At 46.4% G+C, this 25,760-nt stretch overlaps 1 protein-coding gene across 5 annotated transcripts; it reads left to right on the top strand.

Moving 5' to 3' along the window:
• Window positions 1-6,490: 6,490 nt before the first annotated feature.
• LOC133380886 (zinc finger protein 345-like) lies at window positions 6,491-25,157 on the top strand. 5 transcript variants are annotated; one of them, XM_061619059.1, is made up of 7 exons: window positions 6,491-6,981; window positions 14,575-14,605; window positions 15,374-15,527; window positions 15,931-16,038; window positions 17,037-17,108; window positions 18,025-18,138; window positions 19,450-25,157. In XM_061619059.1, exons 4-7 carry the CDS (start codon window positions 16,005-16,007, stop codon window positions 21,726-21,728), a joined length of 2,499 nt encoding a protein of 832 aa, XP_061475043.1. In that variant the 5' UTR covers window positions 6,491-6,981; window positions 14,575-14,605; window positions 15,374-15,527; window positions 15,931-16,004; the 3' UTR covers window positions 21,729-25,157. The 5 variants fall into 5 exon arrangements, with proteins under 5 accessions (XP_061475043.1, XP_061475045.1, XP_061475041.1 ...); XM_061619060.1 differs by lacking the exon at window positions 6,491-6,981 and adding an exon at window positions 14,436-14,471; XM_061619061.1 differs by lacking the exon at window positions 15,374-15,527 and having other exon boundaries at window positions 17,040-17,108.
• The last annotated feature ends 603 nt before the right edge of the window (window positions 25,158-25,760 follow it).

Raw genomic sequence — 25,760 nt, 5'->3', positions numbered from 1 at the left:
TGAACTTAAGAATGGAGAAAATGAGAAAACAAAATTCATCAAGTTGTCCATCTGTGTGTATAACAGCATTTCATCAGGACCAGACTAATGAATTATCTTTGGGAAAACCTCATAGATTTGTATGTATACTCCAAATAAATATAATTCAAATCAACTATACTGTAGTCCCAAAGAGAGTCTCTGAAACCTATTGTGCTTCATCTTCAGCCAACTCCTAGATCACACTTGGTCATTCTCCTGCAAAACTGCACACTGTTTTTGTGCCCCCACCCTTCCCATCATCCCTTGCAGAGTAAGCAACTTCATCAATAGACAAAAGACTAAAGAGAGGGTCTTCATTTCACCGTTTACAAAACATAATACAGTAGTGCCCCGCTTACCGGTGTTCTGTTTTGCGGCGGCTTTCAATTCGGGGAAATTCCCCGTTTTAAAGCCGATTTTGCGGCATTTTGCGACATTTTCGAGTCATTTTCATGTGACGCGGCCCATTATAGTCAATGGGTTCTGCTTTACAGCGATTTCTGCTTTACAGTGGGGGCCTGGTCCCTAACCCACCGTATAAGCAGGGCCCTACTGTAGTCACTTTCAACACCTTATAAAATGAGTAAGACGTATATAGTATTCCCATTACAGTACCTTTTGCAAACATCCTCAAGATACACAAAAGTTTGCATCATATTATTCTGAACATAACTTTTGGTTTGGTTGCTGCTGATTGATATTATTGGGGATGCTGAGGCATTGCCACACAAATAAGATACGGGCGAGGCATCTGATTATTCAGGTACATCTACTTCCCATTCTTGGGACTGATTAGCCACTCACTTCACCCACCACCTACAGGTTGTGCTTTTACAAAGGTCTGTCCCCTGCCATGATGACTCTGCCAATATAGTACAGTAGGGCCCTGCTTACCGGCGTTCCGTTTTGCGGCATTCCGCTGATGTGGCGGCTTTCAATTCGGGGAAATTCCCCATTTCAAAGCCGATTTTGTGATTTTATGGCATTTTGCGACATTTTCACGTGACACGGTCCATTATAGCCAGTGGGTTCCGCTTTACTGCGATTTCCACTTTACAGCAGGGGCCTGGTCCCTAACCCACTGTATAAGCGGGGCCCTACTGTACATGTTTTCCCCCTTGAATGAAGTTTTTATCAAAAGAGACACAGTCAAAATGGTCTGACCCCTGATCTTTGCTGCTTGTGCTCTGCTTTGTTTAAATCTGGAGGGTAAGTCCTAAGTTAAATAATAATAATGAGAATAATGCTTTCAGAGCATGGGGGGCAGTGGCAATCTGTCAAAGAAATTCTTACATTCTTATAATTCTTCCAGGTCATTCTATGAATATATTTCACATGTAATAAAATATATTATTGATACATCCTGTTATAGCTAAGGTTGTATCAGATTCATAATGCTGGCTGCCAATTAGCTACTGGACTAGGTGCTGGTATTGCTGTTCAAAGCCCTATACAGCTTGGGACCAAGAAGACTAAAAGTTCATCTCGCCCCCTACATACCCAGACAATCGCTGTGTTCTGTAGGGGAGGGCATCATGCAAATACCATCCTATCAGTTCTTCATGATGCCAGTTATGGGCCAGGCCCTATAATGGCTTTTATATGCTTCAGATTGCTGTTATTGCTCACTTAAGAGCAATATTTTTATTATATTCTTTTGTTTCATAGAGGAAAGAGCAGCCTCCCCCCCTCCCGTGGAAGTTGCAGTGAATCTTTTCTTAGATTCAGTTGACTGAGTACATAGAGAGAACATTTCTGGGAAGGATACCAGTATGTCTGTCTGAGTGGACAGAATTCATTAAAAGGCAATGGACTGTTGTGGCTTTCACGATCCCTTTCAGGTATCTGAGAACATCAGACTGAGCAACCAGGTTGAGACACTGGATTAAGAAACTAGATGGAGAAACACTGGAATGCACAGCTTCTGATAACAAAACATATAAAAAGCCATGCCACTTGAGGTACTATACCAGTCTCTCTGGGGACTGGTTAAAGAGCTGCAGGTGTTGTGTATTCCATCCATGTCATCTGATGGTGACGTTTTTGAAGACATTTGTTTTAGTGGGTTTTTAGAGATGTTTTGTTTTAATATATTTTAAAGCCTGTTTTTATGGTATTTTAGAGTGTTTTTAGTGTTTTTGTTTGCCGCCCTGGGCTCCAACTAGGAGGAAGGGCGGGATATACATTAATAAAATAAATAAATAATGGTGACAGATAATATTATTATATAAAATTAAACTTTGTAACTCTGGCTCTGTAGCAAGATTTTGAGTCTGGACTTTGTCCATTCATATATTGTAACCTAAGAGATTTTGTACCTTCAAGGTGTAGTACTTTGATGTTAAGGGAATATATGCAGCAACCAACTTCATGCTGATTTTATATTCTTTTCTGTTTCTGATATCATGGCTAGAGCCACCTAGAGTACATTTTGTAGCTGTAGTGTGCAAGACACGAACAAATAGGATTTTATAAGAATATTCTACTGTCTGACTCCCCATTTAATTTCCTGATACCTCCCAAGACCCAAGACTCCTTGGTTGGGGTCTCCAACTGCTTAAATCTGCTTACTCAGACAACTGCTGTTGGAAACCTGTGAGCTTAGCTGAGCTAACATCTAACATATAAGGACTCTGAATAGATATGTGTAAGGAGAGAAAGCAAGAATCCTCAAACCTATGCATTCATAAGAAGGGGGCCAGCCTTGCCAGTTTCACCTGCACTGAGCCTTCAGTGTGGCCCTTTGGAATTCTTTCCCATTGTATATCAGACCAGCTTTGGTTCCTGCTAAAGACATTCCGCTTTCAACAAGCCTTCTTCCACATGGACACTTTTATACTCTCATTTGACTACTGTATCGGTTGGACTGATTTTATCTATGGCTGTTGTTGTTTAACTGTTTTTATATATATATAATGTTTAACTTTTATATATATATATGTAATTTTTAATTGTTTTTATATATGCAACTGTTTTAACTGTTTTGCATATGTTTTTATTATATTGTAAATAGCTTTGGAATGCCTCGTGGAAAGCAATTCATAAACAAAATAAATAAATAACATTATGATGATTTCCTGGTGCTGAATATGTATATCATTCAGCTTACTTATTGGTATTGCTTCGCCAAAAAGAGGACAAAAAGACATCCAGTGCTATTGTTTATTATTTATTTAATTAATTAATTTCTATCCCGCCCTTCCTCCCAGCAGGAGCCCAGGGTGGCAAACAAGGCACTAAAAACACTTTAAAATATCATAAGAACAAATCTTAAAATACATTAACACAAAACAGCTTTAAAAACATTCTAAAAACTTTTTTTAAAGGTTAAAAACATTATTAAAAACATATTAAACAAATCTGACACAGAGACAGACTGGGATATCTCAACTTAAAAGGCTTTTTGAAAAAGAAAAGTCTTCAAAAGGAGCCGAAAAGATAGCAGAGATGGTGCCTTTCAGATAACCTGGTCCTGAGCTGTATAGGGCTTTGTACACCAAAACTAGAACCTTGAACTTGGCCCTGTAACAAATGGGCAGCCAGTGCAATTCTTTCAGCAGCGGGGTGACATGCTGGCGATACCCTGCCCAGTGAGCAGTTTCGCCGCCGCATTTTGCACCACCTGCAGCTTCCGGACCAAACTCAAGGGCAGCCCCACATAGAGCGCATTACAGTAATCCAACCGGAGGTTACCAGTGCATGGAAAACAGTGGTCAGGCTATCCTGGTCCAGAAACGGCCGCAGCTGTCTCACCAGCCGAATCTGGTAAAATGCACTCCTAGCCACTGAGGTCACCTGGGCCTCTAGAGACAAAGATGGATCCAGGAGCACCCCCAGGCTACGGACCTGCTCTTTCAGAGGGAGTATGACCCCATCCAAAACAGGCAACTAACCAATTATCCGAACTCGGGAACCACCAACCCACAGTGCCTCTGTCTTGCTAGGATTCAGACTCAGTTTATTAGCCCTCATCCAGCCCACCACCGAGTCCAGGCAGCGGTCCAGGGCTTGCACAGCCTCTCCCGATTCAGATGTTACGGAGAAATAGAGCTGGGTATCATCAGCATACTGCTGACACCTCACACCAAAGCTCCTTATGACTGCTCCTAAGGGCTTCATATAGATGTTAAACAGCATGGGGGACAAGATGGTACCCTGTGGCACCCCATAGAACAGCTGCCAGGGGGCTGAAAAACAGTCAGCCAATGCTATTCTCTGAGAACGACCTTGGAGATAGGATCGGAACCACTGTAAAACAGTGCCTCCAATCTCACAAAGTCGGCCCAGAAGGATACCAGGGTCAATGGTATCAAAAGCCACTGAGAGATCAAGTAAGAATAACAGGGTCGCACTCCCCCTGTCCTTCTCCTGATAAAGGTCATCCATCAGGGCGACCAAGGCCGATTCAGTCCCATAACCAGGCCTGAACCCAGACTGGGATGGGTCAAGATAATCTGTTTCATCCAAGAGTACTTGCAGTTGCGGTGCCACAACCCTCTCAATCACCTTTCCGAAAAAGGGGGTATTTGCAACCGGTCGGTAGTTGTCACAAACCAATGGGTCCAGGGTGGGTTTTTTCAGGAGTGGTCGAATCACCGCCTCTTTCAAGGCAGCTGGAACCACTCCCTCCCGTAATGATGCATTGACCACACCCTGGATCCACTCGGTCAGACCACCTTGGCAAGCTGTAATAAGCCAAGAAGGGCAAGGGTCGAGAAGACACGTTGCTGGCTGAATCATCACAAGCACCTTGTCCACGTCATCAGGCCGCATCAACTGAAACCGTTCCCAAGAAATTGCAGCAGATGTTGCACTGGACACCTTATTGGGGACTACAGTAGATGTAGATGGGGCATCAAGATTGCTACGGAGGCAAGCAACTTTACCCTCAAATTATTAGAGAAAATCTAGTTCCCAGCCTTCCATATAGTCAGCTGCCCACTTGCTTCCTAACCTACAGGGTACCTCTTAGGCCACATTCACACATTTATTCCACTTTCAACAGTCATGCCCTGCTTGTGACTTCCCACAAAGAATTCTGGTAAGTGTAGTTTGTGAAGGGTGCTGACAGATGTTAGGAGACCCCCCTATTCTCCTCACAGAGTTACAGCTCAAAGAGTTCCCTGGGAAGAGGGATTGATAGTTATAACCACACGAGCAACTGTAGCTCTATGAGGAGAATGGGGATCTCCAAACAACTCTTGGCACCCTTCATAAACTACCCTTCCCAGGGGGAAGCCATGACTGTTTAAAGTGGAATAAATGTATAGTATGAACGTGGCCCTAGTCCAGCACCTTGTTCTCACAGCAGTCAACCAGATACCTATAGGAAGCCCACAAGGAGGAACCGAGCATAATGGCACTTTCCCACTTGGGATTCCCAGCATTTGGTATACAGAGGAGGCACACTGCCTCCAAAAGAAGAGGGAGAACATCTCCATCACGGCTAGAAGCCACTGAGATCTTTCTCCTCCATTAATTTGTTTAATTGTCTTTTAGTTTAATTGTCTCTTCAAGTTGGTGACCATCAGTTATTATTAATTAAATTTATATCCTGCCCTTCCTTCCAGAAGGAGCCCAGGGCGGCAAACAAATGACAAAACGTTAAAAACATCTATACACCATATTAAAAACAAAACATTTTAAAAACATCATAAAAACAAAACAACTTTTAACAAAAACGTTTTAAAAAATGTTTAAAACCATCTTAAAAACAGTTCCAACACAGATGCAGACTGGGATTCTCTGCTTAAAAGGCTTGTTGAAAGAGGAAGGTCTTCAGTAGGCGCTGAAAAGATAACAGAGATGGCGCCTGTCTAAGGGGATGGAATTCCACAGGGTAGGTGCCACCACACTAAAGGTCCGTTTCCTATATTGTGCAGAACAGACCTCCTGATAAGATGGTATCTAATCTGCATGAGGCCCTCACCTGCAGAGCGCAGTCATCAACTGGGTATATAAGGGATTAGATGGTCTTTCAGGTATCCTGGTCCCAAGCTGTTTTAGGGCTTTGTATACCAAAACCAGCACCTTCAACTTAGGTGTTGTGGGAGCAAGCTCTGTAGTTCTTTATACTCTTTCCCCCAAAAATGGCTTCTGGACCAGTAAACAAAGATATATTATCATCATCATCATCTGTTGTATTTATGAATCGTTTCCTATGAGGCATCCCAAAACTATTTACAATATTATTATAAAAAATGGAAATAATTATTTAAAGAAGGCAGTCCCTGACCTCAAGGTTGGAATATAAAATGGGAGGGGGAGGGAAAAAGCAAGCTCGGACACCAGTTCTTCCAAGTTCCCGCTGAAACACAACGCAGTCTGCTCCCAAGTTCGCCCATCATGCCTGCCAGCAGAGCAATCCCCGCCAGAGGCCGAGAGAGCCACTCATCACGACTCCTTCAGCCCATCCATCCATCCCTCTGGCTTGTCCAGCAGGCCAAAAGAGGCGGCTCCGTGCTTTGCAGCCACCAGAGGGCTCTGAGTATTGCTTCGGGAAGAGAAAAACGCCTCTTTCTTCTCTCGCTCCGTGTTTCCTCCGCTCGGGGCGCCGGGCTTTGAGCTTCCTGGGTGACGCGGATGCAGCTGAGAATCGGCCCAGATCAGCTGCTGCCACCGCCCCACCTGTGATCAATGTCAGCCAGCCCGGAGAGATCTTTCCAACGACGGATAGGTTTCCCTAGCTTTCTCCAGCCAAGGTGGGAGCTACCCCGGCTTGCTATCACCATTTCCGGGAAGGATTAATGCCACAGAAATGTCCTGAGTTGGGGATGTCAGTAGACTAAAACGCCAAGATTGGGGGCCGGCGGAGGGAAGGGGTCAGTCATACTCCAACGACCTTTATCGTACTACCTGCCCACGTTAGATCTGCAACCTGTACGAACCCATAGGGCCACACACTGGAACATCGCTTCACACAGCATTGGTGACGCTGGAAATGTGATGCCACTCCGTCAGGTTGGTGAAGGAATGAGCTCCCCCCCCCTTTTCAGTGCTTGCCTCTGGGCTGAAATATTCCTTGCTGTGATGAGCCACGTTTTTTCATTTATGGGAGGCACATTAGGGGCATGCTTTTATTCTTTATTTTTATCACTCTTTCCTGAAATACGTGAAAATGAAATGAACTGCCTTTAAGTCAATTCCGACTTATGGCGACCCTACGGATAAGGTTTCCATGGTAAGCAATATTCAGAGGGGGTTTACCATTGCTTCCTCTGAGGCCGAGAGGCAGTGACTGGCCCAAGGTCACCCAGTGAGCTTCATGGCTGTGTAACACTCAAACCACAACACCACAGTGGCTTTCCTCCTGAAATATGTAGCCGCTGCCTTTTGATCTATGGATAAAGCAGTTAACACAAAATAAAAGGTGCAATGCACAACAAAAACAAAAGTTAGGTTAACAAACCAATAAACACAGGAACAGAACCTGGCAGAACTGAAAACAGCACAAGCACCTATCATAATTGGTGTAACACACTTCAGTTGTGTTAAAGAATGTTCTTTTAAAAATTTGCATTTTTAAAAATTGTTTTTAATTTGCGTTGTTAATTGCCATGAATGTATAGCGGTATATAAATGTTCAAAAGCAGGGGTTCTCAAATTGTGGCCTGTGGACCACCAGTGGTCCATGAGCTTCGTACAGGTGGTCCGCAGCATGTTTACATTAAATATTCATGTTGGTTTTTATTGTATTTTATTGCTTCATTTGTTTCTTATGTTGTGTTTTATTGCAGGGGTTGCCATAATGTGGTCCGTGAGTTTCATTCAGGTAGTGCACAGCATGTCTGTGAAGAACGCTTACAATTTTAATTCTATAGAATTCTATGGAATTCAAATTGTAATATAATAAAACATAACATTAAGACACAAAAGAAACGATTAGATACAATTAAAAATCATATAGCATCTAGCCCAGTGCATTAGAATTGCTGCAACAGGCAGAAAAAAATCATTTTCAGTCATTTTCAGGTGGTAAGTTTGGAAACCATGAGTTAAAGAAAAATGGTGTTCAGTGACCCATTTGTGATATTAAGCCCCCATCTGGAAGCATCCAAACATGGTTACTCCTCTGGAAATTGTCAAATACTCAAAGAGCCACTGAAAATCTCTGGAAAAGAACCACCTTTGCCAGGTACCTAAAAGCCAATATGGATGGAACAAGGTGGGGCTCCTAGGACCACACAAACTAAGGCAAGGATGGGGAACTGTGGCCCTCCAGATGTTGTTGGACTCCAGCTCCCAGCAGCTCCAGCCACCACAACCAATGGTCAGGGATGATGGGAGTAGAAGTCAGAGGGTATGATCTGAGGGCACATGAGGCCACCACCTTGCTGAGGCTAAGCTGGCCTGGATCTGGTCAGTGCCTGGATGGGGGACCACCTGGGAACTGCTTTTGAAGAAAAGATTGCATACAAAGCATTTTTTAAGTAACAGTTGTGTGTCCAAATGGACACCCAGTCCTAGGTTGCGGACACAAATGGACACATAACATTTAACAAATTTAATAAATGAAGTAAGAAATTCAGATTGGAAGCTACTGAAACACTGACGGGCAAAGCAATCCAACTCAGGGGAAGGTAGCATAAATTGTGCTGGAGCAAAAGAAGCCAGCATAAAGTTCCGCCACATCCAATTGCCGTTCAGGAGCCTCTGGGTTGCCTGAATGCTGGCTCAGCCAGAAGGGACACACAGGGATCAGAAAATAAAAGCCTGCTCTCCCAAACACCCCTACCTGAGAATAAGCCCCACTGACTTCTATTGCAATTATTTTGTTAACTGACCTTTTTCCCAGCATAACTTTTGCAGGGAAGTTTTGCGAACAGGAGTTGGATGTGGCCTGAGTCCCCTCCCCTGACATGCCCCTTTTTTGGAACATATGCTGGCTCCACTTGCGCCAGTCTCGTCTGAGCCAGCTCAGTTGGAGATCTGCCGCATAAATTACCCTCAGCCCAGCGTAAATGCAAGTTGGATTGCACCCGAGAGGCATGAAATTTTAGTGAACTTGAATAGAAACAGTAGAACATAGGGGCACATTACACAAGAATTCTTATGATTATTACAAACCACCAGTCTTTTGGAAAAACTTCTTAGCAAAATCTTTCTCCCTGTACACAGTGATGTCTGGTTCTCTCCTTTGTTCATTTTTTTCTGTAAGAATTCTGCTGCAGCAGGGCATGCATCATAAGCAGCAGTTTTAAATTTTAATTTGCTTTTTAATTCATTTATTTACTGGTGGCTAAGCAGGCTAGTAAGAATTTTGCTAGACTAGTAACTTGTGTAAATGCATTTGCAAGGCTGTCTTAAGAACATAAGAACATAAGAAGAGCCTGCTGGATCAGGCCAGTGGCCCATCTAGTCCAGCATCCTGTTCTCACAGTGGCCAACCAGGTGCCTGGGGGAAGCCCGCAAGCAGGACCCGACTGCAAGAACACTCTCCCCTCCTGAGGCTTCCGGCAACTGGTTTTCAGAAGCATGCTGCCTCTGACTAGGGTGGCAGAGCACAGCCATCATGGCTAGTAGCCATTGATAGCCCTGTCCTCCATGAATTTGTCTAATCTTCTTTTAAAGCCGTCCAAGCTGGTGGCCATTACTGCATCTTGTGGGAGCAAATTCCATAGTTTAACTATGCGCTGAGTAAAGAAGTACTTCCTTTTGTCTGTCCTGAATCTTCCAACATTCAGCTTCTTTGAATGTCCACGAGTTCTAGTATTATGAGAGAGGGAGAAGAACTTTTCTCTATCCACTTTCTCAATGCCATGCATCATTTTATACACTTCTATCATGTCTCCTCTGACCCGCCTTTTCTCTAAACTAAAAAGCCCCAAATGCTGCAACCTTTCCTCATAAGGGAGTCGCTCCATCCCCTTGATCATTCTGGTTGCCCTCTTCTGAACCTTTTCCAACTCTAGAATATCCTTTTGGAGATGAGGCGACCAGAACTGTACACAGTATTCCAAATGCGGCCGCACCGTAGATTTATACAACGGCATTATGATATCGGCTGTTTTATTTTCAATACCTTTCCTAACTATTGCTAGCATGGAATTTGCCTTTTTCACAGCTGCCGCACACTGGGTCGACATTTTCATCGTGCTGTCCACTACAACCCCGAGGTCTCTCTCCTGGTCGGTCACCGCCAGTTCAGACCCCATGAGCGTATATGTGAAATTCAGATTTTTTGCTCCAATATGCATAATTTTACACTTGTTTATATTGAATTGCATTTGCCATTTTTCCGCCCATTCACTCAGTTTGGAGAGGTCTTTTTGGAGCTCTTCGCAATCCCTTTTTGTTTTAACAGCCCTGAACAATTTAGTGTCGTCAGCAAACTTGGCCACTTCACTGCTCACTCCTAATTCTAGGTCATTAATGAACAAGTTGAAAAGTACAGGTCCCAATACCGATCCTTGAGGGACTCCACTTTCTACAGCCCTCCATTGGGAGAACTGTCCGTTTATTCCTACTCTCTGCTTTCTGCTTCTTAACCAATTCCTTATCCACAAGAGGACCTCTCCTCTTATTCCATGACTGCTAAGCTTCCTCAGAAGCCTTTGGTGAGGTACCTTGTCAAACGCTTTTTGAAAGTCTAAGTACACTATGTCCACTGGATCACCTCTATCTATATGCTTGTTGACACTCTCAAAGAATTCTAATAGGTTACTGAGACAGGACTTTCCCTTGCAGAAGCCATGCTGGCTCTGCTTCAGCAAGGCTTGTTCTTCTATGTGCTTAGTTAATCTAGCTTTAATAATACTTTCTACCAGTTTTCTAGGGACAGAAGTTAAGCTAACTGGCCTGTAATTTCCGGGATCCCCTCTGGATCCCTTTTTGAAGATTGGCGTTACGTTTGCCACTTTCCAGTCCTCAGGCACGGAGGAGGACCCGAGGGACAAGTTACATATTTTAGTTAGCAGATCAGCAATTTCACCTTTGAGTTCTTTGAGAACTCTCGGGTGGATGCCATCCGGGCCCAGTGATTTGTCAGTTTTTATATTGTCCATTAAGCTTAGAACTTCCTCTCTCGTTACCACTATTTGTCTCAGTTCCTCAGAATCCCTTCCTGCAAATGTTAGTTCAGGTTCAGGGATCTGCCCTATATCTTCCACTGTGAAGACAGATGCAAAGAATTCATTTAGCTTCTCTGCAATCTCCTTATCGTTCTTTAGTACACCTTTGACTCCCTTATCATCCAAGGGTCCAATTGTCTCCCTAGATGGTCTCCTGCTTTGAATGTATTTATAGAATTTTTTGTTGTTGGTTTTTATGTTCTTAGCAATGTGCTCCTCAAATTCTTTTTTAGCATCCCTTATTGTCTTCTTGCATTTCTTTTGCCAGAGTTTGTGTTCTTTTTTATTTTCTTCATTCGGACAAGACTTCCATTTTCTGAAGGAAGACTTTTTGCCTCTAAGAGCTTCCTTGACTTTGCTCGTTAACCATGCTGGCATCTTCTTGGCCCTGGTGGTACCTTTTCTGATCTGCGGTATGCACTCCAGTTGAGCTTCTAATATAGTGTTTTTAAACAACTTCCAAGCATTTTCGAGTGATGTGACCCTCTGGACTTTGTTTTTCAGCTTTCTTTTTACCAATCCCCTCATTTTTGTGAAGTTTCATCTTTTGAAGTCAAATGTGACCGTGTTGGATTTTCTTGGCAATTGGCCAGTTACATGTATGTTTAATTTAATAGCACTGTGGTCACTGCTCCCAATCGGTTCAACAACACTTACATCTCGCACCAGGTCCCGGTCCCCACTGAGGATTAAGTCCAGGGTTGCCGTCCCTCTGGTCGGTTCCATGACCAACTGATCTAGGGAATAGTCATTTAGAATATCTAGAAACTTTGCTTCTTTGTCATGACTGGAACACATATGCAGCCAGTCTATGTCCGGGTAGTTGAAGTCACCCATTACTACCACATTTCCTAGTTTGGATGCTTCCTCAATTTCATATCTCATCTCAAGGTCTCCCTGAGCATTTTGATCAGGGGGACGATAGATCGTTCCCAGTATTAAGTCCCTCCTGGGGCACGGTATCACCACCCACAACGATTCTGTGGAGGAGTCTGCCTCTTTTGGGGTTTCGAGCTTGCTGGATTCAATGCCTTCTTTCACGTATAGAGCGACTCCGCCACCAATACGTCCTTCCCTGTCCTTCCGATATAGTTTATATCCAGGGATAACCGTATCCCACTGGTTTTCTCCATTCCACCAGGTCTCCATTATGCTCACTATATCAATGCTCTCCTCTAAGACCAAGCACTCCAGTTCTCCCATCTTGGTTCGCAGGCTCCTAGCATTAGCGTACAGGCACTTGTAAGCAGTGTCTCTCTTCAAGTGTCTTTGGCACTTGTGGTTAGGCCTGTGGTAATTTTGCTCTTCTGAATTTATATCCTGTGCCCCTGCTCTCACAATGCCTACTTCTAGGCCTACCCCTTTTAAAATTTCATCATTTCTTTGGTTTTTATCCCAGGGGGGAGGTTTATTCCGAACCGGACCTTTCTCAGCTCCTGTCGGGTTTCCCCCCTCAGTCAGTTTAAAAGCTGCTCTGCTACCTTTTTAATTTTAAGTGCCAGCAGTCTGGTTCCATTCTGGTTCAAGTGGAGCCCGTCCCTTTTGTACAGGCTCGGCTTGTCCCAAAATGTTCCCCAGTGCCTAACAAATCCAAACCCTTCCACCCGACACCATCGTCTCATCCACGCATTGAGACTGCGAAGCTGGGCCTGTCTGGCTGGTCCTGCGCGTGGAACCGGTAGCATTTCAGAGAAAGCCACCTTGGAGGTCCTGGCTTTCAGCATCCTACCTAGCAACCTAAATTTTGCTTCCAGGACCTCACGGCTGCATTTCCCCATGTCGTTGGTGCCAACGTGCACCACGACCACTGACTCCTTCCCAGCACTGTCTACCAAACTATCTAAACGACGGGCGATATCCGCAACCTTCGCACCAGGCAGGCAAAACACCTTGCGGTCTACACGCCCATCACACACCCCACTGTCTAAGTTCCTAATGATCGAATCACCCACTACAAGGATCCCTCCACCCCCTGGAGATATATCCTCGGCACGAGAGGATAGCTGCTCATCCCCCAAGGAATGGGTCCCTTCTAAGGGATCGTTTCCCTCTTCCTCAGCTGGATGCTCTCCTTCCCCGAGACCATTGTTGTCCATGATAGCAGGAGAGCTATCATCGTTGGAGTGGGACACAGCTATAACGTCCCTGAAGGCCTCCTCCACACACCTCTCTGCCTCTCTCAGCTTTTCCAGGTCCGCCACCTTGGCCTCAAGGAAATGAAGTCGTTCCCGGAGAGCCAGGAGTTCATTGCACCGAGAGCACACCCACGACTTCTGTCCAACAGGCAGATAGTCATACATGCTGCAGGCGGTGCAAAACACTGGAAAGCCCCCACACCCCTGCTGGCTTCTTACCTGCATAGTTTTGTTTAAGGTTTATTACGTCAATGTGTTGGAGACTGCGGTTTAGTTGAGGTCAGGGAACAGACGGGCAGAGTGGGGGGCCCTGGCCTCCTCGCTCTGCTGCTTAACTCGCCTTGATGCTTCGTCAGCTGGGGCTCCCTCTAGCTCGTGGAACAGGCTCCCTCGCTAGGGTGCTCTGACTTTATATGTGTGGCTGGTTCCTCCCAGCTACTGCTGCCAGCCAATGATGTGTTACTTGAGGCTGATGGCTATCAGCTGGGGCTTAACACTTTAGTATTCTCTCAGGCTTCCTTTCTTCCTGAGCGAGGGGCGGGGCTGTTTAAGCTTTTGGCTGCTTTTAATCTAATCAAGGGGCTGCGCTTTCCAGGCAAGTCTTTTGTGTTTGTTGTTTTCCCACCTAGAACAGCCTGACCTTTCTTTAACCTAGGGAAACAGAGCTTGTGGTTGTGTTTCAGGAAGGCTGAAACTGCCCTTTTTAGCAAGGGTTGAGCTGACTCTCTCCCTGTATGTGTCGGTGGAGTTTCCTTTTCCCCCTTCTCTCCGACTGGAATTTAGCCTTGTTTACAGTGTCCCCTGAAGCTTTCCTGCTAGGGTGGTGTTGAAAACTAGCTTTCTATGGGCTTCCTTCTCCTAGGATCTGTCTCCTAAGATATAGGTTCTTTCAGGATTTGGCTCCTAGCTCAGGGTGACCTTGGGCTGCCCTTATTACTTATTGCTCTGAGCTGTTTTACTTCAATTAAATAATGGAATAAATGGGAGCTACTTACCCTCTTTTCGCTCTGCTGCTTAACTCGCCTTGACGCTTTGTCAGCTGGGGCCTTGACGCTTCGTCAGCTGGGACTCCCTCTAGCTCGTGAAGCAGTCTTCACTCCCTGTTTTTTAATTTTTGTTTTTAGTTTGAACCACTTTCACCTCAATCCAAATTTCAGGGCTTGTACAAGGCAGAGAGGCTTCCACTTGCAAGGCCACTTGAGTGAAAAGATGGATGGCCAGTAACAATTCCTTTAAAAATGCCCTGGTAGGATATAACAGTAAAGGGGGGGATCTCCCTAATGTTCCCTTATTTATCTCCAGTTGGTTGCATTCTAATTCCCCCTTTTTTCTTTTTTCTTTTCCACAAGGTACCACAAAGAGCCAATCCTTGCCACTCAGGTATGTATGTAGTGCTGGTTGATAGTTCAGGCAGCCATAACCAATACGCTGGTTGCTAGTGAAAAGTCTTCCATGCACTGACTACTGAAGGTCACTTGATTCAAATAAGTCAGCTTCTCTAACATGGTTTGCAGTGCAGTCATATGCATGTCTTAGTTTGTATGGGATTGCTTACACACACTTACCTGGGTGTAAGCTCCATTAAGCTCCACCCTTGCACATAATAAGCCCTATTGAGCTTACCTGAGGGTGAGCCCCACAGAACGTAAGAGGGTTTTCTTCTGAGGAGGCATGCATAGGATTGTATTGTTAGTTGCTCTTTTTGACTTGCAATCAAAGGAACTGTGGATTTCCTCCTCTACTTTGCTATTGGTATTACTGGGGAGTTTAATACTTGTTAGTGTTTGTGTGTTTTAAAACATAGTGTGGTATTTAAACTGAGTTAATTAATCTGGAATAAAATAATGTAAGCATGTGTATGAGCCACAGGGGAGATAATCATGATTAGGGCTTTGCATTTTTTGCAAACAGAAAACTACACAAAATATGGTGACAGCTTCCTGATGATTTCAACTTTCACTTAAAAATAAAGCAAGGTTCTAGCCCTCATGAATTATTTTAAACTCTAGCTCCTGTTTCGAACTGCGTAGGCAGTGCTTGTGAAGAGTACCTTTGTTGAGACAGAGAAAATGTCTGAATATGCTAATTTTTCTTTTAAAACTTGATTTTTAACATCTTTTTTTACTTTTCAACAAACCACTAAATCAGGTGGGAATCAAATGTGGCCCTCCAGCCTGCTCCATCCAGCCCTCAGATCTCTCCACAGGCCACAACCCCTCACTGGCCTTGCTTCACACCTCGAGTGTTTTTACCTGGCTGGAATGTAACTCTGATAAAGCCTCTTGCTTGTCTGGATGGAGAGGTGTGTGAATTTATGTAAAATCTAGTCTACTTGTACAAAGGTAAACATATTGTTGCTCCACCTACTTTTGCCTCTGTCCCTGCCCACCATTGGTATGTATCCCTTGGAAGGATGTCCAGAAGGGAATGCGGCCCTCAACTCCCTCACCTCTGCCCTAAACCTTATGTTTTGTGGATGATTTTTTTTCAATTCAACATCAGTTCAAATGTTTTTAGCAATTTGGGTTGTAATATCTCCTTTTCTAAAGCCTCCAAAGTCAATGTCATTCGTGCATAGGCTTCCTTGCGTATACAAATGAGTAGGCATGATTAGAATTAGGAAGACATAAATTTCAAACTGGGCAAGCAGATGTAGAAGGTGACCTCCAGGACTAATTTGACGGATGGGCAATGTCTTGTTCCAGATGCCAGAAGCCTCTGAGTCAGTAGGTGTCGCAAGAGAGCAGGGCCTGCCACCTGAGCCCTCCGCTGGAATATCATGCAGGAGAATTATGAGACATTAATCTCTCTGGGTAAGGATTCCACTGGTGCCAGCAAGGTTATTTTACACCCTGAACACGATGGTCTTCCATCCCCTTTAAACATCCATGTGTATTATCTTGCATTGTGAAACCCACATTTCCCTTATTCCATCATTCTGTTCTTTACAACTGCTACATTCCTGATATGTTAGGTCAAAAACTTAAACAAAAAACACATTGCCACAGTTTGTTTGTTTTTTTAAAAAAATCCTATGAGACAGCCTGGTATGATGATGATGATGATTATACTATATTACTGTAATATAAGGGGTGAACAGTGCAAGCCTGTACATCTCTACTCAGAAGTAAGCCTGATTGAACTCAATGGGCAAATGTAAATAGGATCGGGAAGCTGCCTTTATACTGAGTCAGACCATTGGTCCATCTAGCTCAGTATAGACTGCACTGACCAGGAGAGGCTCTCCCAGATTTCAGATAGGGGACATCCCTAGCCTTACGTGGAGATGCCAGGGATTGAACCTGGGACCTTCTGCATGCAAAGCAGATGCTCTGCCACTACACTGCAGCCCAGTAGATTGCAGCCTGGGTAGAGTCCCAATCACATCTCCAGTTCACAACCCCTGAAGTTTAGGAAGGCTCATCTCCCCTTCACCCTTTAGCATGGCAGTGGAAAATGTGAAAAACATGCACAGTTTCCTGCTAGATCAGAGCAAGGATCTGTTTAGTCCAGTATCCTGCCGAGTAGATGCTTCAAGAAAGCTCACAAGCAGGGCATGAAGTCGACAGCCTTCCCCTGGTGCCGCTCTCCTGCAACTGGGATTTAGTTGCATATTCCCTCTGAACAGATAGCAGATATGCAGCCATCATAGCGTGACCCACATAAAGTATGGAGGAGAGCATGGCTGCATGTGGGGAGAATGCTTCCACACAGTGAAAGGTAGCTAGTAGTGTCAAAGTGCTCAGAGCCAAACATGCGCGGCCAACCTGCCTTGTGTTCTAATGGCATCCTCGCATCTCTTTCTCGTTAGCAGAAGAGATGGCTATCAGCCTGCCTCGGATCACTGCACTGGCTGAGTCCCACCGGAGAGGGTTGGCATCAGGTAAGTCACATGCAGGATTGTTTGTGCTCTACAACCAAAAAACAAAAATGAAATTCTTTACCATATTAATCAATGCAGCCAAGTAGCCCACATTCTGCGTTTAGAATAAATTCTACAAACTGCTCATCCATTACTAGGATTCATTGATAGGCTTCTCCTGCATGAAGTTGTGTAACCCTCTTTTAACGCCATCTATTATTATTATTATTATTATCATTATCATTAATATTATTGATATTGATATTCTGCCCTTCCTCCTCAAAGGGAGCCCAGTGGGTCAAACAGATGATAAAGCACTAAAAACAAAACATCTTAAACACAAGATGCAGAATGCAACCCTAACCCCACTTACTTGGGAGTAAGCCTCATTGGATTCAGTTGGACTTACATCGGAAGCTGCCTTATGCCAAGTCAGACCATTGGTCCAACTTGCTCAGTATTGTCTACACTCACTGGCAGCAGCGCTCCAGGGTTTCAAGGCAGGGGACATTCCTAGCCCTACCTAGAGATGACAGGGACAGAGCCTCGGACCTTCTGCATATAAAGCAGATGCTCTGCCCCCTGAGTAGATACGGTTAGGATTGCACAGTAAGCTGGTGGCTCTCATCACATCAGGTGGTAGCAAATGTCATAGTTTTAACTATGTACTGTGAACTGTGAGTATTACTTCTGGGTAGACGTGTATGCAATTGTAGGAGTGGTATTCAGTGTTAGTCCTACTCAGAGTAGACCTATTTAAATGAATAAACATGGCCAATTTAGGATCTTTAATTTCAGTCGGTCTATTCTGAGTAGGACTTGGTTGAATACAACCCTCCGTGTTGCTTCGGCAAATGTACAAAGAAGGTGTCCCAGCTGGGGAGAGGGACTGGGCACTATTCATGGTACTGAAGCTCCAACTTTATCTCATCGGCAGCATTTCCACTTTCCAAACCCGACCTGCTCTCTTGGATGGACCAAGGGGAAGACCCATGGGTTCCAGATCTCCAGGAGGCAGAGGGAAGGGAGATGCCAAATGGTCCCAGCCCAGGTGAGGAGCCAATTTTTTTTAAAAAAAAATGGAATTGAACTTCAGAACTTAATGCCAGCTTTCCTGAACCAGACTAGTTGCAGATTCTGGCAAGGAAAGTCTAACTGATGAGGCCAGGGCCGGTTCTAAAGGGCGGCCAGGTGGGGCACTGGCCCGAGGGCTCCTGGAGCTACATCCATAGCAGCAGCTGCGGATCACAGGGCAGGAGCTTCCACCTGCCTGCCATTCCCTTGCCCCACCTACTTGTCTCTTTCCTTTTAGCATTGCCCTTAATGAAGATGGCAGCCGAGGTTTCCCTAAGGTGCTGAAGCCCCTGCCGCCATCTTGGTTGATGGCAGAGATGCGCACGCCTAGCACGTACACGTGCCATCAGCTAAGATGGCGGCAGAGGCTTCATTCCCTTAGGGAAACCGTGGCCTCCATCTTGGTTAATGGCAATGCTAAAAGACAGGCGACAGGTAGGTGGGGGGGGTAGGCCGTGCGCGTACTCACATGCGCACACACACACACCAGGGCCCGGGGGAAGCTGATGCCCAAGGGCCCCAGCATGTCTGGGGCTGGCCCTGGTTAGAATGTCCCTAGTCCTCTCTGAATCTACAACACACATCACTTAATCACTCAACTCTTGATGACTGGCAGCTGTGTCATCCAACACCAGTGAAAAGCAAAGTAGTGGAAAGACTGCAGAAAAAACTCTCTCTCTCTGTGGTTTTTGATCTGCAGTGGCTTATTCACACAGGCAAGTCACCATTTGATAACCAGTGCAGTTACTGAGTGATAAACATATAGATGTGAAGCAGCCCTAGATTGCTACAAATGACTATAATGGATATATGTTTGCTGTCTGAATGACTATTGTGCCTCATCCAGGGCTGGCCCCAGGCATGCCGGGGCCCTTGGGCATCAGCTTCCCCCGGGCCCTGGTGTGTGTGTGTGTGTCCTCAGCATCTCCATTTCAATGGGGAGGGATTAAAGATTCAGAAAGTTTAACAAAGTGATAGTCGCTTTTCAACACTGGGACAAAAAATAAAAAGTAAAAACTCAAAGTAAAAAGCAACAGTAGTATAATAGCAACAATGAAAATTTCACAAAGCAATGAGTATGCTTTCAGGTTTTCCTGAACTCTTCTTCAGGCTAGATGTTTGGTAATATAAACATTTGAAAAATCAGGAACTAGTGGAATATCAAGAAATGGCCATTTTCCCTCTGAAAGCATAAAAGACAGCAGCAATTAACTACAGTTCCATTTGGTTAGTTATGGGAGAAGGTACATCACTGGGCAGCTCGTATTTACATCATTTGTCTTCTTAGGTGATGAGTTGAGAAGGAAGAATGAGGATATCCTTCAGCAAGAGGCCCCCAACAAGACAGATCCACAGGCAGAGAGTGCCCTGGATGGGAATCCAATCGAGGGAGAAAGGCAGCCAGAAGGGAGACTGAGGCACACAGCAGCAGAAGGGAACAAAGAGAAAGGAGAAATCCTCTCTCAAGCAATGGGCATTTCCAAACCACTGTTGCCCCCTGGGAAACCACACGGGGGCAACAGAGGCCACCAGTGTCCTGAGTGTGGCAAAAGCTTCAGCCAGAAGTCCAACCTGCTCAGGCACCAGAGGCTTCACTTAGATGAGAGGCCCCACAAGTGTGACGGGTGTGAGAAAAGCTTCTCTGAGGCCAAGGCTCTGGCCAGGCATCGGAAGTGCCACATGGGCGACAAGCCTTACAAGTGTGAGGACTGTGGGAAAAGCTTTAGCTGGACCTCTCACCTGGAGAGGCACCGGAGGATCCACACAGGGGAGAGACCCTACAAGTGCAAGGAGTGTGGGAAGGCGTTCAGTGTCGGGTCACACCTGGAGAGGCACCGGAGGATCCACACGGGAGAGAAGCCTTACCAGTGCAAGGAGTGCGGGAAGAGCTTCACCGTCAGCTCCACTCTGGTCCAGCACCAGAGGACTCACGCAAACGACAAGCCCTACCAGTGCGAGGAGTGCGGGAAGGGCTTCAACCTCAGTGCTAACCTTGTCGCTCACCAAAGAAAGCATCTAGGCCAGAAGCCGTACGAGTGCCCAGACTGCGGGAAAAGTTTCAGTTTCACTTCCCACCTGGAAAGACACCAGAGAATCCACACAGGGGAGAGGCCCTACCAGTGTACTGACTGCGGAAAGAGTTTCAGCCGCAGCTCCCACCTCTACAGGCACCAAAGAATCCACACAGGTGAGAAGCCGCGCCAGTGCCTAGATTGTAGCAAAAGCTTCTACCTCAGTGCAGCCACCCTCCATCACCTTCAGACAGCCCCGACAGGGGGCAGGGATCCTACAAAATGCTCAGAATGTAGCCGCAAACAGGCAGCCCCAGAGCCCCCTCCTCCACCCTTGCCGCCGGTTTGTAGCAAGAAGCCCTACAAGTGCCCCGACTGTGGGAAAGGTTTTGGCCAGAGTTCATCCCTGGTTAAGCACCAGAGGATCCACACGGGAGAAAGGCCTTATCAGTGCCCTGAGTGCGGGAAAAAATTCAGCTGGTGCTCGGCCCTCATCAAGCACAAGAGAATCCACACGGGAGAGAAGCCGTATCGGTGCGAGGAGTGTGGGAAAGCCTTCAGCGTCAGTTCGCATCTCGAGAGGCACCAGCGTGTGCACTCTCCTGACAGGCCGCACAAGTGCACCGAATGTGGGAAAACCTACGGGGAACTGGTGTCCCTCATCAAGCACCAGAAATCCCACACGGCCGAGAGCAAGCGCTACCACTGCCCTGACTGTGGGAAAAGCTTCAGCTGGAGTTCCCACTTGGAAAGACACCGGAGAATCCACACAGGAGAGAAACCTTATGAATGTGATGACTGTGGGAAAAGCTTCAGTGTCAGCTCCCACCTGGACAGGCACCGGAGAATCCACACGGGGGAGAAGCCCTACCGCTGCAACGAGTGCGGGAAAAGCTTTAGTGTCAGTTCCACCCTCTTGCAGCACCAGAGGACCCACTCAAGTGGGAAGCCCCACAAGTGCAAGGAGTGTGGGAAGCGTTTTCTGGCTAGTGCTCAGCTGCTGACGCACCAGCGGACCCACCGGGGTGAAAAGCCCTATGAGTGCAGTGTCTGTGGCAAAAGCTTTGGCTTTGTCTCCCACCTGGAGAGGCACCGGCGGGTCCACACAGGCGAGAAACCTTATCAGTGCCCCGAGTGCGGGAAATGCTTCAGCCGCAGCTCCCACCGAAACCGCCACCAACGCACTCATGCAACTGACCGGCCTCCTAAGGGAGGGGCACGGGGAGGAACTGAGGGAAGGAAAGATGGCTTTTCTTCCGGTGTCAAGCACTACAAGGAGACAGTCCCTAGTGTTCCTGAGTCCACACTGTCTCTCATGCCACCCTGGTGGAGTGAGGGAGACAGGAACAGCAACCCCCCAGCTACTCCCACATGGCCCGAGGTTCCAGGTCCCTTCCAAGGTCCCATCCCTAATGCCGCCCCGACTGGGGGACTACGGGGATGGGGCATGAAGGGGTTCTTGCCTCCAGATACGTGGAGACTGGGGGAAAGCAGCTGTAGCTGGGCATCCACCCTCTGCCCAGAGGGCTGGCCACAACTTCCCCCCACGTCCTAACTGGGTGATGGACCTCGTCTTCTGGAGCCATTTTAGAGGGGGAGGGGAGAGGAAGTAGCCTTCTTCCCTTCCGTCTCTTAACTGATTCAGACATTCTGAAAAAGCATGAGGTCTAGTCCTGCTGGGATGGTACCATTTCAGAATTGGGGGGGGATGGGGAGGAGACGATTCTAACGCTTATTCACATTAAAAACAAAAAAACCCTGCATGTAGAAAGCTAATGTTTGGAGGAGGAGGCCAAGTTAAAAGCCTCCCTTCTTGTGGGGAAGCTGCTTTTGGGTTTTCCATGGGGGCATTTGGTTGGCCCCTGTGAGAACAGGATGCTGGACTAGATGGGCCCCTGGCCTGATCCAGGTTCAGGGCTCTTATGGTCTTAAGCTTTCCATGTTCTGGGAGCTTTTAATGTGCAGCGTGTTGAACGATGCCGCAACTCCTGCATCCAGAGATGGGCCGAGACCTGTTGCCGCCTGCGGTGATGGAGAAGATTCTGCCACCTCCCGTTCCACATACAGAAGCCAACTGGACTGGTAGTTGAGCCTTAGTTCAATAGTAGCTATGGGATAGTGCCTTCCCCTGCACCTGAGGAGCAGCAGGATAGTTGCAAGGGTGCAGGAGAGGCGACACGGCGGACACAGCCCTGTCCTCCCAACAGAAGGGAGCTCAAGAAAGCCACTGGGCTCCCACCACTGCCCCCCCCCAGCATCTACCCCCTGCTTAATGGTCGGGCCAGCCCTCCTCCACTGTCGAAGTATGTCTCTGAATGCCAGTTGCTGGGAATCACAAGGGGAGAGAGTGCTGCTGTGCTCAGCTCCTGCTTGCTGGTTTCCCACAAGTATCTGGCTGGCCCCTATGAGAACAGGAAGCTGAAATAGATGGGCCACCGGCCCGATCCAGCAGGGCTCCTCTTCTGTTCCTGCCTGTGTTCCCTGCAGAATGGGGTGATACAATCCCAAGCGGCCTGTACCACGTGCTTCCCCCCCCCCCCCCGAGTGTTTGAACTGGCTCATAATGCTGGTTGTTGGGGACAAACTGAAAGGTTGCAGTGACCTGAGGAGAGGATCCAGGTGCATTCCTACCCAGGCATGATGGAGGTGAAGTTGTACAAACCTAATCAGAGGAGCCCATTATTTACCTCTAGGAGGTCCCAGGTATTTTTTATATATATATATAAATATATATATATATATATATATATATATATATATATCTAGGGGAAGGACAGGATCGTGGGCTACTCTGGCTTTGTATCAAGTTCTTCAGAAGCAGGAGGTGCTGATTCAGAGTAGGAAATATGCATGGATTTAAATCTAGAAGTGGGGAGCGGAGTCCTTTGGGGTAAATCACCTCTCTCCCTTCTGGTGTTTTGTTGCAAGGCTGGGAAGGTGAAGGCAACTGGAAGAAAAGCAGGGCATTTTCCCACCTCTGTGCTGTAGCTGAGTGGCAGAGCACTTGCTTCATGTGTAGACGGCCCCGAGGAGAGCCACAGCATCTCCAGATAGGACTGGGCAAGTCTGAAGCCCTGGAGTCAACAATACTGAGCTAGATGGACCAATCATCTGACTCTGTATAAGGCCGCTTTCTATGTTCTGTGGCACGGAAGGACTGTGTGGCTGGCCAGATCCTGGTGGATTTCAACTCCCATCAGCCCCAGCCAGCATGGCCAATAGTCAAGGATGATGGGAGTTGTAGCCCAACAACACCTGGAGGGCCAGAGGTTTCCAGTCCCTGTTCTGTGCCATGCAGTCACTATCATTTAACTACTGCTTTATGGCAATAGCCATTCAAGCCAAGCCGAGACCTGCCCCCTGCAGTGTATGGAGAATAGAGGCACTTGGAAGGCTCAGATGGAGTGACTTTTGTCCAAGACCCCACAAAAATCTAGAGCCAGCCCAGTTTGCACCCCTAGTTTAAGGTGACGGGCAGTGCAGGCAATGCTATGCTTGATGGGGAAGAAGCAAAAGCACCTTGGATGGCTCCTTGAAAGTTCAGTCTAGAACCCGGAGCGGATTCACTGCCCCACTGACATTGGAGCCACCTGTCTCCACCGACTACAGTCATAGGAAATCTTAGCGGAAAACCAACTATTGATATCCCTTGATTCTGCTAAACCTTTCTCCTGGTTTGCAACATATCCTTCCAGACCCAGCTGAGTAGTCTGGCTAATAACTGGGGGCTGTTTTTTTTTTTTAGAGTACATTCCAAAGGAGGGTCATCTTCCATAACCAGCTCATTCTACAATCAGTTCTTTTCTTGGCCTGGAGTTCAGAGTGTGGGGTTTGAATAGATGGTTTAAAAGATTCATGGCAGGGAGCAGTCTATTTAGGAGGAAATAATTTCCTTTCCCCCATGCTGAACAAGTGTATTCACCCTCCACCCTGTTATACACTTACAGCTAGTATAGAGTTGCCATCTGACCAGGAACACCCCCCCCCAGCAGATTGACCTACTGTGCCTTTAACAGCAGCTTGATAATGCAGAAATAAGCAGGTGTTTCAAATTTCACAGTATGGACATAAACTTCAGTCACTGATGTCCTGCACATCAAGCTGTGGTTAAAGGTGAAGCTACAGAGGCTGGTTGAAAAGTTGGCAAGCTCCTATTTGCTTCTTGCTGATGTGTCCCCTATACTAAGCTCATTACATTTGTGAAAGGAGTGTGCAGTTCAGTAATAAATTGAATCAAGGCTGTCCAGGACACAGCCCCAGAACCTGTTTTCAAGACCACTGCTCATTGCCCGCACGACGCCTGGGCTTAGGAAGTAAACCTTCCAAGTGAAAGGGGATGCGGCCAACACCTCTCTTTAAAAATTAATCTTAAAATGTGGGCACTTGGAATTTAGGGGGGGTCCAAAAAGCCATAGCAGCAATGGTAAGATCCTTCTTTTACCTGCATAAAAAAAGATTAAGGCTGCAATCTTCAACACACTCCCTAAGGAGTAAAGCCCACTGAACACAGTGGGACCTAATTCTGGGAAAACATGCTTAGGATTACATGCTATGTTGAGGCTGCAAATGTACAAGGACATGCCTGTTTGCTCCAGAGCAATTACTCTTGGATAAATTCTAGCCTTGCTTCTGTGCTCATCACCACAAAGCATCATTTGGAACACTGAAAGTCACTGTAACCCTCCAAATGTAGTTGGATTCTAACTCCCATCAGCCCTAGAGCCAGCATGGCCAATAGTCAGGGATGATGGAAGTTCTAGTCCAGCAACATCTGAAAGGCCACAAATTCCTGACACCTGATTTATAAGCACCAGTCCACATATAACCCATGTGCCTAAAGAATGGCTTTATACTGCTGGCCTTGGAGTTCTAATGTGTTTTTTGAGAGTTAAATGGTGGTAAAGGAACACACCACTATTCATTTTAAAGTAGCAGCAGTCTTCTTTCAGCATGCAAGTACCTACTCCCAAATGATTTGTTATATTAATGACATCAGTGGGAGCTACAACAAAATGTTGCACTAAGAGTGCTTCTGCTGAGGTTTCCAGCCACTCTGTCCCCTTCCCCACCTCCTCTTAGTTTTCTGATTTCCCACCACCATACACACACAGCCAGTCTTGCATTCCATGGGGCGCGCATCCGGGACATCGCTGACAACCTGCCGAGGCTCATTGGGAAACAAGATAGGTACCCCTTTCTCCTCATCCATGTGGGCACAAACGACATGGCCAGAAACACCTTGGAACAGATCACCTCGGACTATGAGGCTCTGGGTAGGAAGGTCAAGCATTTGGGGGCGCAGGTGGTCTTCTCATCAATTCTTCCCGTGAAGGATAGAGGACTACAAAGGGAAAGGAAGATACTGCAGGTCAACGACTGGTTACGCAGATGGTGTCAACGGGAAAAGTTTGGATTCTGGGACCATGGTCTAAGCTTCTTGGAGGGGGGACTGTTGGCAGGAGATGGGCTACACCTCACGAGGACTGGGAAGAATCTCTTTGGCAGAAGTATGGCAAAACCCATCAAGAGGGCCTTAAACTAAAGCCTCTGGGGGATGGAGATGATAGCTTAAATACCGACCCAAAGA

Source organism: Rhineura floridana, chromosome 3 (assembly GCF_030035675.1).
Source record: "Rhineura floridana isolate rRhiFlo1 chromosome 3, rRhiFlo1.hap2, whole genome shotgun sequence".
Taxonomy (NCBI): Eukaryota; Metazoa; Chordata; class Lepidosauria; order Squamata; family Rhineuridae; genus Rhineura; species Rhineura floridana.
This window is presented reverse-complemented; position numbering and strand designations above follow the sequence as displayed.